Source organism: Dermacentor variabilis, chromosome 1, assembly GCF_050947875.1.
Source record: "Dermacentor variabilis isolate Ectoservices chromosome 1, ASM5094787v1, whole genome shotgun sequence".
Classification (NCBI taxonomy): Eukaryota; Metazoa; Arthropoda; class Arachnida; order Ixodida; family Ixodidae; genus Dermacentor; species Dermacentor variabilis.
Window position 1 is genome coordinate 118,714,633 of NC_134568.1, and position 15,419 is coordinate 118,730,051.

Genomic DNA, 15,419 nt, shown 5'->3' on the forward strand with positions numbered 1-15,419 from the left:
CCTTACATATATAAGCATGTTCTGCACCGGGATGAGGCGAGGTTGTTTGGATAGCACGGCAGATGGACCGCTTGTCTACAGTCCCCTCTCCAGCTTTCTAAAACTGCTCCTCTTGTTGCCAACGTGCGGGCGTTCCAGCGCACTCAATGCAAAGTCGGCATTTGTGTGTTTGAACGGAAGGTTACCTTGCAGCTTGTCACTGCGCAGAAAAAGCCGACAAGAGTTTCACATATCACAATTTAATTTTTTTCTATGCTTATTATTGTTATTTCTTTTTCCTATCGCTCGAAGCGGTGAAATAGTAGTCGGCGACGATGCCTCGCCTGGCCAGCCGTATTTCGGGGTTGGTGTCTGGGCCGTCCTCGCGGGAAACCACGCTCCTAGGGTACAGACAATCGCTCGCTGGGGCAGTTCTCCGTAGCCGGCGCGCGGGAACTGAAATGCCGCGCGCTACAAGCTGTATACGTGCTCAAGAGAGCGGTTTCCCGAAACGGCTAGGCTCGAGAACACGTCCCGGTTGGCTGCCGTCGAATGAAGTCGCATCCCTAAGACGTCTTAACACCACAGGTTCCGCTGGCCCTTTTCCATTCCTCCAGGTAGTCGGGCTGTAAAAGAGATAGCACGTCGTGAGTTAGTTGAAAACTTAAGAACGTTTTAACGTGTGTGTGCGTGCGCGCGTGTCTACTACTAACTTCTTATCTTTCAAGTCCCCTTTCTCACTTTCCTAGTGCATGCATGGTAGCCAACCCGGATCAGCCTGGTTAACTTACATGCATTTCCCTACTTATCTGTCTTTCTCTCTCTATCTATGTAGGAGAGTGCGACATCCGCTAACGGCTTTTGTTATAGGTGATAGATACGCTGATTTGACGAAGTGGCAAGCTCCTTTGTTGCTTGAGAAGAATTGTTAGCGATGTGTGCCCAGATAACTCTGTGATGCACTGTTAGACTTCCGTCGGCGGCGCGCCATAGATGCACACGCGGCGTACAGATCATGCGGTCGACGCGCCCAGGGGCCTTTACTCGGGGCGTCACGTGATGGGGAACTCGGCGATCGAGGCAAGTAATGCTGCTGGGAGAGAGCGAGAGAAAATAGAATTGAAGAAACTGCCGTAAGAGAAAATTACAAGCGCTTCCGAATTCCGAATGCGCACATTTTCCGGATGAAATCGCTTAACGGACTATGTTGTCCCATCGTTTCCTACGATGTCTTTTGCTCCCTACAGTAATTTCCTTTTCTAAATTCAGTATTTGAGGCTTGCTAATTAACGTGATATGATGTTTTCCTTTTTTCCTAGAGTGAGTATTTGGTACTTGTTTAAAGATTATATGATATGCTTCTTTTTTTTCTTCGAATCCCGTATTGATGCTTGCTTTATATATTAATGTGGTCTCTGTATCATTTCCCGTCATTTCAAGTTACGCGGTGAGCCGCGCTCAGGGAGCTGTGACAAACAAACAAACACACACACACGCAAACGCACACATACAAACACATAACTGAACACACAAACACATAAATAAATAAACAAGCAAACAAGCGAGCAACCAACCAACCAAACATAGAAACGAACAAGCATACAAGCAAGCAAACAAATATATAAACGAATATACAAGCAAGCAAATGAACATACAAACAAGCATACAAGCAAGCAAACAAACATACAAACAAACAAGCATACAAGCAAGCAAACAAACATGCTAACAAACAAGCATACAATGAAGCAAACAAACATACAAACAAACAACCGTACAAGCAAGCAAACAAACATACAAACGAAAAGCATACAAGCAAGCAAACAAACATATAAACAAACAAATAAGAAATTAAATAGACTATGAGTACGTCCTTGAATACGAGTGCGAACCTCCGTCAGTAAATATCTTCTCTCATAAAAAAAGGGAATAAAAGAAAAAAAATGTGAGCGCCTTCTGCACACGGAAGTGCGCTACTGCCCTGATTGAAAACTTTATTATTCGACCAAGCTGGGGTGCCCGCCTCTTACCCTACAGGCAGGTAGGGGGGGGAGGACGAAGCAGTCCCCGCGCGTTGAGGACGGAAAGCGGGAATCTCGCTAAGGTTAGACAGAGCAGACAGCAAACATTTACGGACTGGGTGAGAAAACGTAGAATTTTCGAACAGTTTATGGCCATATATAGTGCAGTAAAACACAACACTAAGTTGTTCGCATATATATATATATATATATATATATATATATATATATATATATATATATGAACATTGATTAGCAAGTTGCCGCCATATTTCATATATACTTAAGTAACGCGGAGGCGCGCGTCTTGACACTGGCCTTCGACGAAGGTAGTTTTGATGCTCCTACTCGATCAACAGACCAATTTCGCAACAACGGAAGGATATATGATCATAGCGATTGCCTACAACAATGAACCACATGTCGTAAATTGCGCGATTATACGAAGGTTGGTTACGTCTTCATAAAACTGTTACATCGCGGCGTCCGGTCGATCAAACAATGTGGTCGCACACGTAGATTGTACACATGCTCTGCATTGATTTTTGCTTTCTGTGACAAACTTTGTAAAAGTTCATGCTGAACACTTTCTTATTACAAACTGTATTCGTTCATTTGCTAGCGCTTGGCGCAACCACGATTTGGCGGTCTACTTTAGCTGCCATTTACTATACCCGAGGGAAGCGGGTAGTCCAAGAACAATTCCTGCTTTACAAGAAGACACTGTCTCTAATTGGCACCAGGAAGGAAGTTGGGCAATTTGTTACATCCACAGTAATTGGCAGAAGGAAGCTAACAGTGGGATTGCGCAGCTCATCAGACATAAAAAGACAGAGAGATACACGCGGGAGCAAGCAAGTAAAACGTGGATGCCGTGCAATGAAGGCAATGGTATGGCAACAAAGAAAAAAAAAAGGAAAACCAAGCAAACAAAGGAAGCCAGACGCTATTGCTTCAGTGGCACAAGACTGTGGAGGACAAAGGCTCTGAAAGCGGCACATTTTCGCCCTTGTCGTGCTACTTGCAAGTAAAATAGGACAGCCTCATCTGCAAGTCAAAGCCGTGAGCTCACTCGCAGCTACTGGTGCCCAACAGCCGCAAATTGCACGGCGACAGAAACACGCGTGGTAAGCTTAGCCGTTGTCAAATCGTTGGTAACAGGGAAGGTTTTCTCGACTGTGCTATGGAAATAACTACCTTTACTATTCCAATCCCCCATAATGGATGTCCCAGGGTGACAGTAGGTGTATGTAGCCTTAAATATATTAAAGCGATAGCGCCCCATCCTCAACAGACACATCCACGTTGCCTAAACACCGTTACACTTCTGAAAAAAAAAGGGAAAAAAAGCTAATCGCGAAGCGCCATCACTGTATTTCCTGTACGTGAATCTGTTCTGACTCATTGTCACCATGGTTTTCGAGATAAAGGGTTAACAAATATGGAAGTGTTAGCTTTGTCTGATTACGTTAATTTACACTTGAACGACAGAAAAACTGTGCTAGACGATTTTTCTAGAAGTGCGAAAACCGTATGATACTATGAATAACGACATATTGTTACAGAAGTTATAGAATGCTACAGGTTTTCCAGGCATAACTGTTCAATTATTTTTGCAGCTACCTTAGTAACAAAAAACAGGTAGTTGCCGTCGTAGATACCAAATTCGACATTTTGGCATAGTTATAGGTATTCCTGAAGGCTCGGTACTGGGGGTGACTTATATTTCTTTATATGCAAATGATTTTCCCAGTGCCTTAAGCGACTTCTGTAAAGTATGCAGACGGTACCGTTCTTCTTTCTGCACTAGCCCCGCCAGACCAAGCTTTCCAGAATGCTAATAATGAGATTTTACGTGTTGACGAGTGGTTCCCGTCAAATAAGCGAACTATGAACAAAAATGGTATATTGCCTTTACTTCTTCGTGGAAAATACCTCTTAAAAATAATGTCATTCTCTTTCTCTAAATGATAGTGTACTTAAGCGCGTAACCTCTATTTTTTACTCTATTTAATACTGTTCAGTACGAAACCTCTTAAAAGGTTTTTAACCTACCCTCTTTGGTCTGCGTTCTCACTGTTTCATTCATTCAACATGCCCCCTCCAGACCAGACGAGATGTAGTCAAACCATCCATTTCATCAAGCTAGGACAGGCGTTCGGCCGAACTATAAATAACTCAAGTTCATCAGTACATTTCGCTGATGGTCAGGGTGCCTTCGTTCAAGGCCCATTAAGTGCAGTTTATTTTCCGTGAACAAGGCTTCCGCACGGAAGCCGAAAAGTGTTAAGAGCTTACGACCTACCCTTTTTTTGGTCAATGTTTCCACTGTAGTTCGTCCGTTCAATATTCAGTACTTGGTTGTCACATCAGATCAGCATCTTCACTGGAAGCCTCATATTACTTCTCCGTGTAAACAATTAAACAAAGCTTATTTTGTCCTTTACTGCCACTCTGAGAACAATTTAGGATATTTCCCAGCCATCTACCCTAGTGTATTGTATCCTGGGGTCATACCTATGTACGTTTCATATATAGAACCAGTTGCACTTCTTCAAAAGAGAGCATTGCGATTTATGACGTTCTCTTATTACAATGCTAAATCTACGCCGCTGTATACTGCAATTATACTGCCTTTCAATGTATTACAAGAATAAGAGGCTCAAATTAGCTTAATCAGTAACTGCCCTTCGAGGTCATCAAAGTTTTTACACTCCGATTGCTATACACGCAATGACTTCAAAGGGAACTTTCTCTTGCCAAAAATTCACAACGTATATGGAAAGAGAAGATTAAGCATACAGCACTGGATCACTCTTGTGGAACAACTAGCCATCAGAACTAAAAGACGCCTAAAAAAGCTTCATCATCATTGAAACGCCATTATCATGGCTGCTATGATCTGTGTAGGGTTAGGTTCTTGTTCCATTTGTCTGCTTTTGTAACTGCTTGTGTATCTTTAATTTTAGTGATATCACCATCTGTTTTAGGTCTGTCGTAGTCAATATCAGAAATGCCTGCCTTCAGTTCTGTATATACGCATTTATGTATTTTTGATTTGTTGTACTTTTTTGCAGTTTCGTCGTAAATGTTGTGTGGAAAGGCGATAAGGGCCGAGTAGCTACGGCGCACTACGGAAGCCTCACAGGGAAGCTACATAGTGAGTTGCGTGTCTCTTTAACGTGCTAGCCGGTGTGGCCGTAGGCGGTCCTAGGAAGGCGTCGCCGTGTTCAGTGAGACTGCGGTGCTTGTCCTGTGGAACGTTCTTATTGTCCTTAACATTCTCATGCTAAGTGACGCACTAGGTTTGAGGATACTCCGCTTGCTTTAGCAGCGCTTGTTGTCAATTACAGTAGTCAGTTCATAGCTCAAAAACAACATACAAATACAGTAGCTCAAAGCAGAGAGACGCAAGAAAGAGAGCGGGGCGTATCGTTCTTGGGTCTGTTTTAAGCTATAATTTTTCTGGTAAGGTCACTTTGCGCCTTCATTACATTTCGCTTACGGCGGTGATACTTTTTTTGCAAATGCTTTGTTGGGCGCGCAGGCTCGGAACTGCGTTATCATGAGTTTATTCCCACAACCCGTACGTTGCACGCACAAGATGTGGTGAGGAAGACGGGGTAAACGCTGCTATAAAGCAGCCGTGACCATCCCCAGCTCCCGTCTTTCTGTTTCTTTCCTTTGGCAGCCCATACAAGAATAAATACAAGTAGGCCAAGTAGGGTCACAACGACAAAATAAACAAGATCTCGACGTTATACAATTCAACAAGAATAACATGCGTAGGGATTCAAGTGCAATAAAAAAATTCTGCTCTTAATGTGTCACCCGGCCATGCTAGATATTGTAATAAATAAAAAATGTACGAAAAATACGCAAGAAGAAAACAACGCGCAACCGAAAATAATCACAGAGCAAAGTAGGACACGACACTGCAATCCTACGGAAGAAGCAATAGAACAAGAACACATGCACACACACACAAACACACAAACACAAAAGGCACACTACCTTACAAAAAAGGTATCGGGTTTTACGTGCTCGAACTACGATCTCATTATGAGGCACGCCGTAGTGAGGGACTCCGGAAACGGTGGCCCCCATCGAAATGCGGCCGCCGTGGCTGGGATTCAATCCCGCGACCTTGTGGTTAGCAGCCCAACACCATAGGCTTACAAAAACAGCTGAAATAATAGAATATATTTGCTGAGATTTGCTTCAGCAAAAGATCACGCAATCTATTATTTGGTTAATTCGCGTAATCCTTCCTCTGTTAACTTGTCTTTGTGCACAATATGTGGGAGACTATATTTTAACGTTTGGAATCCATAGTTCGAGCGTGGTGTAGGAACATACCTATGTTCGTGGCAATGGGTAGAGTGAACTGAAGTGTTTACCTGCAGGCCTAGCTGTAAGAGTGTGTACGATAGCCTATATTTATGAATTTATGATTTAAGTGTTACGGGAATGTGGTATTCGTAAAGAGAAGTCAGTTCTTCAATTTTGTATTTTTTAAACAATAGGGAAGTATGTGCATTGTATGACAGGTCTGCTGTCGCACACAATGCCCCCCCCCCCTTTTTTTTGCAGCACTACTACACTATCGATTGATTTCTTGGTGTTGTTTTTCTACACTAAGTGGCAGTAACACAGGTTGGAAAAGAAAATGCTTGTACCACAGCATCAAATTCTGAGGGACAGGTAGGATTTGCTGAACACTTCTCATCACACCAAGAAATTTGCATAATTTGGATTGTAAGCTATCAGTATGAGAGCCCCATATCATGCTTTCCGGAAATATTACCCCCAGTGTTCTTGCTGTCGACGAAAGATGTATCTCATTGTTATTTAGTGTTCGTGTACTAACAGCAATATTTGTATTTTTAGCGTTCATTCGGCTAGTGTTGAAGTGTTTCAATGCAATGCCCCCACCTTTGGCACTATATACCAGACAAATCAGCATGGCGAAAAGTCTCGTTTCTCACTGTACACTTCAGGAAGCGCCGCCAATAAGTGGGTCGTGCACGCGTGCGGAAAAATCCCGACTTCTTTATTTTTTTTATACAATCAGTGCCACAGCCACTGCCAAAGCCAACGAGGCAACTCTCAACCGCATTCCTCGGCAGTGTCCGAAAAAGAGTGCCGACTTGCCGCGCGCTGACGCAGTAATGAAGCTATTTAGAACGCGAGCCGAGAGACGTTTTCACCCCTGTCTTTGGATTTATTTCCGCGTCCGCGGGCATTGCCTCTCCGCCACCGCTTTCGGAGCTGGTGCGTTTGCCCGTGGACTGCCCACAGCTGGCCTTTCTCCCAGCGCGCTCTCTGAGCCTCGGCGATTTATAAGTACGCTGGCTATTTCGACGCCGCTGCCGCGCAAATCACAACTACAGTCCTATTCATAATGTGAGTGCACCTCTCGTGCGTCGACGGGCGCAAGCAGATGGCCGCACCGCTACAAACTTCCTGCAGGAAAAAGAAGCAGAAAAAAACAAACGAAGCGTTTTCTTACCGTGTGCAGGAATGGTAGAAGTTCCTTCTGCAAGCACAAGAAAGAGTTCTCGTTTTAGTGCTCCGAAGTAATTATTAATGAGAACACCTTTTGGATTACGTATACACGCTCCTCGATTAAACATATACGTTCAGAAAAACGTGACGATTCAGGGGTCAGAGTTCTTCGACGAGTGGTCCGATGCCTCCTATCCGTCGGGCTCGAACAGAGTAGCAATTAAGAAATGTCGTGGGCTGCAAACATTCCGCGAACATATCGTGCCAAGTGAATTATTTTCTGCTTTAGGAAATCGACGCCTTTTTATGTCGTTCTTTTATTTCCAATAAAGCTTTCGCTTTCAGTTCAGCACAATGTTCTCTGCCGTAAAGCTGTTCAGTATGCATGCCAGTTCACCTGTTGATCATTTCAGACTAGCCGCTGCATGACTCCATGAAATATATGTATGTCGTTTATACAAAGTATCGAATCCACTCGCAGCTTTGGCAATTCGGCCCGAATAGCCGACTCGACCGAATTTTATCGAGTTTGTTAAACTTGCCCACTACGCGAAATAAAAAGACGGCGTTTTGATGTCGCACATGCTGGGAGCGTTTTCGTAAGCTGGAGACCTAATGTGTGCACGTATACAAGTGTTTTTTTTTTAGCTGCGTCAATTTTTTTAAAGATTGCCTATGGCAGATAGCATAATTCTAACCCTTGATCTAAATTACTCGACGAGGCGGCCATTACTTCTATGAGAAATCAAAATGTTCAATTGAATAACGTAAATTGCGCTAATTACTTTTTAATTATTTTACATCACGTGTTTCAATCTACGACTTATAGCAGCTGAGTTCGCACGGCGCGTCCACTTGGAAGAATTCTCTGGACAGCACCACTTCTGAGATATTAATTTTATTTTTTTTATTTAACGAAAAGCATTGGCGTTCCAGTTACTTTTTTTTTGTTTTTCAGAAAACGCTTTTTATTCTTTGAAGCACAAAAGTGACTGGAACACAAACTCATTTCGACAGACACATTGAAAATTAATATCTCGGAACTGGTGATGTCCAGAGAATTCGTTCCAAGCGGACGCGCCGTGCGAACTCAGCGGCTATAACTGATAGATTGAAATGTAAAGCAATTAATTAAAAAGATAATTAGCGCAATTACGTTGAATATTCAATTGAGCATTTTGATTTATCATTGAAGTAATGGCCGCCTCGTCGAGTAATTTAGATCAAGGGTTAGAATTCTGCTATCTGCCATAGGCAATCTTTAAAAAATTTGGTGCAGCTAAAAGAAAAGAAAGAAAACGTCCTGTACACTGACACGCACGAATGCGGCATCCCGCTCCAGGTGAAAGAAACAGCGCACAGCCGCGATTCATTACGCGCGTCCGCAGTTCGTCCCCTCCAGATACGCGGAGCCCCCGGCGCTTCTTGGTACGGGCATATTCCTGTATACGCAGAAAAGCCCTGGCAATAGCGTGATTACTTTCAAGCGAACAGGTTTTCCCGTTTGCATTCTGCGAAACCGCTTGTCTAATCAAAGTGGCTCATTAAGTGAATGGCAGATGCTGATGTACTCAAAGAAAAGACGCACATACACAAAAGTATAATAATAAAGGAGGGGGGGTGGGGGTCGGGCAAGGTCAAAACAAAGAAGATATCAAGGTTTAAAAAAAAAAGGCCGTAGATTTTCTTACGAGATTTCCGCCGTTCTGGCACACTTTGCGGATGAAAGCTCCTCCTTTGGACGGCAGCCTGGCCATAAATTCAGCAACCTGGAAGAGCCACAAATGGTCGGAAGCGAATCAAACACTGTTCGGCGGTATACTGTGAAAACGCTTCCTTCACTGATAAGCAATCTCTCTATATTTGAATATATATATAGTGCACGAGGGGTGCAGCAGGTGGCGTAGAGGTAGAGCATCCGCCTCGCGTGCAAAAGGACCGTGGTACGAATCCCGGTGCCGCGCAATCTTCCACCAGATTAAAAAAAATCAGCGTGTTGATAACATTGCATAAAACAGGCCTGGAGTGCGGCCTGATCCCGGTGACCAGAACCGGTAACGCACTCTCTCACCATAGCAGGATAGGCCACCCTGGTGCAGCACTTGGCCACAACCTCCTATATGAAAACAACAATCCAACCCCGGCCCTCAGTCCCCAGCAGCGGCGAAGCAATTGACCACGGCGGCGGTCAGACCTGCGACGCAGCAGAGGGTGCTAAGAATCCCTGGTTCCGGAAAGGCCGCCATTGGAATCTGAACCTGGCAACGTTTAGCGCCAAAACGTTATCTAAGGAGGCGAGTCTAGCAGTGCTATTGGAGCAATTAGATGGCAGTAAATGGGATTTAATAGGGCTCAGTGAGGTTAGGAGGACAAAAGAAGCATATACAGTGCTAAAAAGCGGGCACGTCCTATGCTACCGGAGCTTAGCGGAGAGACGAGAACTAGGAGTCGGATTCCTGATTAGTAAGGACATAGCTGGTAACATACAGGAATTCTATAGCATTAACGAGAGGGTGGCAGGTCTTGTGGTGAAACTTAATAAGAGGTACAAATTGAAGGTAGTACAGGTCTACGCCCCTACATCCAGTCATGATGACTAGGAAGTCGAAAGCTTCTATGAAGACGTGGAATCGGCGATGGGTAGAGTGAAAGCAAAATACACTATACTGATGGGCGACTTCAATGCCAAGGTAGGCAAGAAGCAAGCTGGAGACAAGTCAGTGGGGGAATATGGCATAGGCTCTAGGAATAGCAGGGATCATCCGGATCATGAGACTGAAATATTCAGAAGAATAAGAATGGGCTGGGGTGCGTTTGGCAGGCATTCTTAGATCATGAACAGCGGGCTGCCATTATCCCTCAAGAGAAAAGTGTATAACAGCTGTGTGTTACCAGTACTCACGTATGGGGCAGAAACCTGGAGGCTTACGAAAAGGGTTCTACTTAAATTGAGGACGACGCAGCGAGCTATTGAAAGAAGAATGATGGGTGCAACGTTAAGGGATAAGAAAAGAGCATGCAGATTGGGTGAGGGAACAAACGCGAGTTAATGACATCTTAGTTGAAATCAAGAAAAAGAAGTGGGCATGGGCAGGACATGTAATGAGGAGAAAAGATAACCGATGTTCATTAAGGGTTACGGACTGGATTCCAAGGGAAGGGAAGCATAGCTGGGGACGACAGGAAGTTAGGTGGGCGGATGAGATTAAGAAGTTGGCGGGGACAACATATGGCCACAATTAGTACATGACCGGGATAGTTGGAGAAGTATGCGAGAGGCCTTTGCCCTGCAGTGGCCGTAAGCAGGCTGATGATGATGATAGTTTACGTGTTAAATGACGCCATCGCGCAAAAAAAAAAAAAAGGGATGTTACACATCCGCCCACCATGGCTCGTGAGTGGAGCTGTCTAACACTCCCAGGACTAGATCTAGTAAGCATAAATACCCAAGTTAGTGGACGAATTGGTAGCCGTCGCCGTGGCACAATTAGAAGTGGAACGCGCGCGTAATGTGGAGGTTGTGGGTTGGGCTCCCACCGGCGGCAGGTTATCTTTTCGCCCAATTTCATTTCACTTTTCTTGATTATTTTCTACATATAAATTTCAACCACAGTGAATTTCCTCGATGGGTCCCTTGGCTTCATTGTCTGTTGGATTTATGCGGTCATGATTAACAAAAAATGAGCCCCTTGGTTTCCCGCCTCCTCTCGTTTATATATAAATGTATATTTGTAATAGTAATTTTAACGAGCGGTTAATTTAACCTCGAGCTCCATTCAAGCAGTTGCGTCGACTCAAGTTAGGAAGAGTAGTTTGGTACATTCGAACCAGTCATGAAGTTATCCGTTGAAGCAGACGACACCCGGTACAAGCCATAAATGTTGCCACATGTACAGGGTGCCCCACGTAACTTGAGCTAAACCTTAAAAATACGCTAATGCCACGTAGCTGGACAGAACCAAGGTAATGTTTGCCGTCGCTCGGAGATACTCTGATTATTATTTTTTCATTCTGCCTAATTAGATAATTAGGTTAAATATAATTATTCAACTTCTAAAATATTGTAATTAGATAAAACGTGAACATGAAAAACTCGCTATACAGCTTTCTGTAGCACAATACGTGCTACATAAAACTGCTTTTCCAAGCGTGAAAGAAACCCGCGAATACACGCAAAGTGCCTCGAGCGGCCTAGTAGCGCGGCAATTTTGCGTGCATTTGCGGGCTTCTTTCACGCTCGGAAAAACCATTTTATGTAGCACGTATAGAGCAACAGAAAGCTGTATCGGGAGCTTTTCATGTCGCTCTACAAATTTTTCTTTGAAATTTTTCATCTAATTACAATATTTGAGAAGTTGATTAATTAATGTAGACTAATCTGACAGTCTCGGAAGAAAACAGCAGTTTACGATAGGTAGCGAGGCGCTGGAAGTGGTAAGGGAATACATCTACTTAGGACAGGTAGTGACTGCGGATCCGGATCATGAGACTGAAATAATAAGAAGAATAAGAATGGGCTGGGGTGCGTTTGGCAGGCATTCTCAGATCATGAACAGCAGGTTGCCATTATCCCTCAAGAGAAAAGTGTATGACAGCTGTGTCTTACCAGTACTCACGTACGGGGCAGAAACCTGGAGGCTTACGAAAAGGGTTCTACTTAAATTGAGGACGACGCAATGAGCTATGGAAAGAAGAATGATGGGTGGTTTAACGTTAAGGGATAAGAAAAGAGAAGATTGGGGGTGCAGGAACAAACGCGAGTTAATGGCATCTTAGATGAAATCAAGAAAAAGAAATTGGCATGGGCAGGACACGTAATGAGGAGGGAAGATAACCGATGGTCATTAATTGTTGCGGACTGGATTCCAAGGGAAGGGAAGCATAACAGGGGGCGGCAGAAAGTTAGGTGGGCGGATGAGATTAAGAATTTTGCAGGGACAACATGGCCACAATTAGTACATGACCGGCGTAGTTGGAGAAGTATGGGAGAGGCATTTGCCATGCAGTGGGCGTAACCAGGATGATGATGATGATGATGATGATGATTAGGCGGAATGCAAAAAAAATCTGAGCATCTCCAAGCGACGGCAAGCAACATTAGTTTGGTTCTGTTCAGCAACGTGGCATTTGCGTATTTTTAAGGTTTGTCTCAAGTTACGTGGGACACCCTGTATAGTCCGCGTAATGCCGTCAAATCTTGGCCCTGCCATTCATTCGCTTAAATAACGCGAAGAACTCAGTTTTTCTTTTTCTGCGTCGGGTGACACGTGACGTGCGTCTCCGTCTCTCTCTGTTTCCTATCTGAGATCTCAGCCCGTGTTTTCATGGTTTGATCAGAACTCGAAAGCTTCAGATTTATTTCACATTGACACTCGGTTCAATTTAAAATCCCGTCCACATCGGATACAACCAGAGCCTTTGAAGCACTCATTCACCGTCTGCGGCTCGGTACCGCGTATGCAGAACACTTTCTACAAAAGATTTCAAGAGCCGATAGTGCGGAATGCACTTGTGGCCTCGCGGATGAGGATATACACACCATCTTCTCTTAGAATGCCCGCGACACGACACACACAGACAACGCTTAGCACTTGATTTAGTGGCATTGGATCGCAGGCCATTCAGCCTCAAGAAGATCTTAGGTCCTCGGCCAGCATATTCATGGCAAAGACGAGCGTTACTGGCCCTCCAAAGATTTCCAGAAGCGAGCAATATTCTCTGAAACTATTGAATAGACTGTTTATCTGTGATAAGCTCACTCTATGTGATTAATCTGGCCCGACTTTGTTCCATTCAGTGCCTGGACTCATGTACCTTCGTTTGAATCTAATCCGTGTTTTCTTATGTGCTCTGATTTTAGTGTAGTTATGTGACCGGACTTTGTGTTGCTGCGTTTCTGAGTCGGCTTTCAGTTTTAGTGTGGCATTAGTGTAGTTAGGTGACTGAAGGTCGTGTTATTGTGGTTTGCAGTTTACGTTTAGTTTTAATGCTTTTCAGTAATTTTTTTTATATATCCATGTGAAAAGAAGTAGCCGGCGCCAATTGAAGGCGACAACATCTCCTAAGCTCCATATAATAACAATAAAAAAATGTCCTCGCGTTTTCACGCGCTACGTATATAAAGTCAAGACGTATACCAACTCGCCCAAACCACCCCACTTGTGGGTCCTTCCAACTTCGACATAACGCGCTGCACCGGCCAGTAAACGACCCGAGGGCATGGTGCGCTACACACAGAGACGTGGGTCAAGCCGCTACGTCGCAGTCGTGGACTACTGTCTTGCTGTCACAAAAGTCCCAGCGTTGGCGCAACGCGTTCGTGAGTTGTCTGAAGTCTCGTCAACATATATTGCAAGTGCGAGGAAGCTGGAGCTGGCGCTGAGCCACTCACGTGACCAATATAGTGGTGCCTTCTGTGCACAGCGCTGGCGTCGAAGAAAATGGTAAAAATTGAGAGTATTCGCAGTATCGTTCGTGTCGTATAGCTTAATTCTACCATTCAACAGCGTTTGTGGGTTATACGGTATGCCTAATAGCTTAGCGGTGGAAACACATTTGCCGCCTCATATCGACAACGACCGTGTGTGTTTGTAAAAAACAGCAGGTACCTAATTACGTGCGGTGCACCATTTGCACAGCAGCCTGGATTGAATTTAGGCGAAAGTATCTATTCTGGAGAGTATCGAGCTGTCGCGAACCAACTTTCTCGTATCTGAGCCGCATCGGCGCGAAATCGGCCGTCGCACGATCAAGAAGCAGTTAGCGGAGCGGGCCAGCGTTGCCGCCAAGGTTGCTTTGCGGCGAGTCTCGCTTTTGCCTTGCGAACTCCTTGGGCTCGAAGGACAGCTTAGATAGTACACTGCACGAGAATGGCGCATATTGGAGTCAGGTATTCGCCCGTTTATCCAGTGAGCAATCAGTATAGATACCAGATTTTACGGTACAATGCCGGCTAAGGTTTCACGACGCATATCCGTCGTATACTTATCGTACCGGAAACCCAAACGCCGTTTTACCACAACGACTCAGCAGCGCCTTTTTATACGCATAACTCGTTACACTGCAACGACCTTCAAAGCGACATCACTTTCGATCGACACCGACCACTTCAAAGGGGCTGTTGACGATGCACAACTTACACTCCTTCTGTACACGCACCGCCACGTAGGAAGAATGTGAGATAAGAACAGATATACAGTCGAACGGATTTATAACGAAGTGCTTGAGGCCTCCGAAATCATGCGTTATGCATGATTTTGCATGCATGATTATACAATCATGCAGGTCACTTCGTTGTAAAGGCGTTCGTTGTATAGAGGCATTCGACTGTACAACAGAAATATAAAGCATGGTGTCTACAAACGTCATCGTAACATATACCATGTACAAATCTTTATACGCGCTGAGGGCTGAATTTTTTCATGCTTAGAAAAAAAGAAAAGAAAAAGAAAAGCGCTGGCCGCGATTTTTATTCCGTAACATTGAAGGCGGAACAACGCATTTCGCTTAATGTTCCCGAAGCTATGAGCGTCTAGAGCTCTTCGACCAACTGGAGGGCTGCCCCACGGTGTATACATGGTGGCAGTGCGCGGATGAGCTTGTGCTAGAGAATATTGGCGTCCCAGGCGCGACGTCGGTAATGTGAGGCGCTCCGCAGGTAGCTCTTCAAATTTTCGCGCAAGCGAGACAGCTCTATCCATGACCCTCGGGGCTGTGTTCATTCGAGTCGCGGCAACTGAAGGGCCGCCCCTTCCCTGGCGCAGACGGTGGTCTCAGCTAAAGAGCCCTTGTATACTTACAAAAAAAAAAGGCATATATCGTGACTTTAGACTCGTCCCACCACCGGCTCATCCTCACACCAGCATTTAGGGAGCGGCGAAGGCGTACGCTGCGGTCAGTAGTGGCCGTACGTGT

General features: G+C 44.7%; 1 protein-coding gene across 3 annotated transcripts in view; it reads right to left on the reverse strand.

Annotated features, from left to right (window-relative positions):
- Positions 1-284: 284 nt before the first annotated feature.
- The window catches only part of LOC142571896 (uncharacterized), a 67,739-nt gene continuing 52,604 nt past the window's right edge, over positions 285-15,419 (reverse strand). For all 3 annotated transcript variants that reach the window (XM_075680584.1, XM_075680603.1, XM_075680593.1), the window contains 3 exons: positions 9,197-9,274; positions 7,510-7,536; positions 285-605 (listed from right to left, as the gene is read on the reverse strand). In XM_075680584.1, coding sequence (XP_075536699.1) covers positions 546-605; positions 7,510-7,536; positions 9,197-9,274 — 165 coding nt within the window. In that variant the 3' untranslated portion in view covers positions 285-545. The remainder of the gene's footprint in view (positions 606-7,509; positions 7,537-9,196; positions 9,275-15,419) is intronic.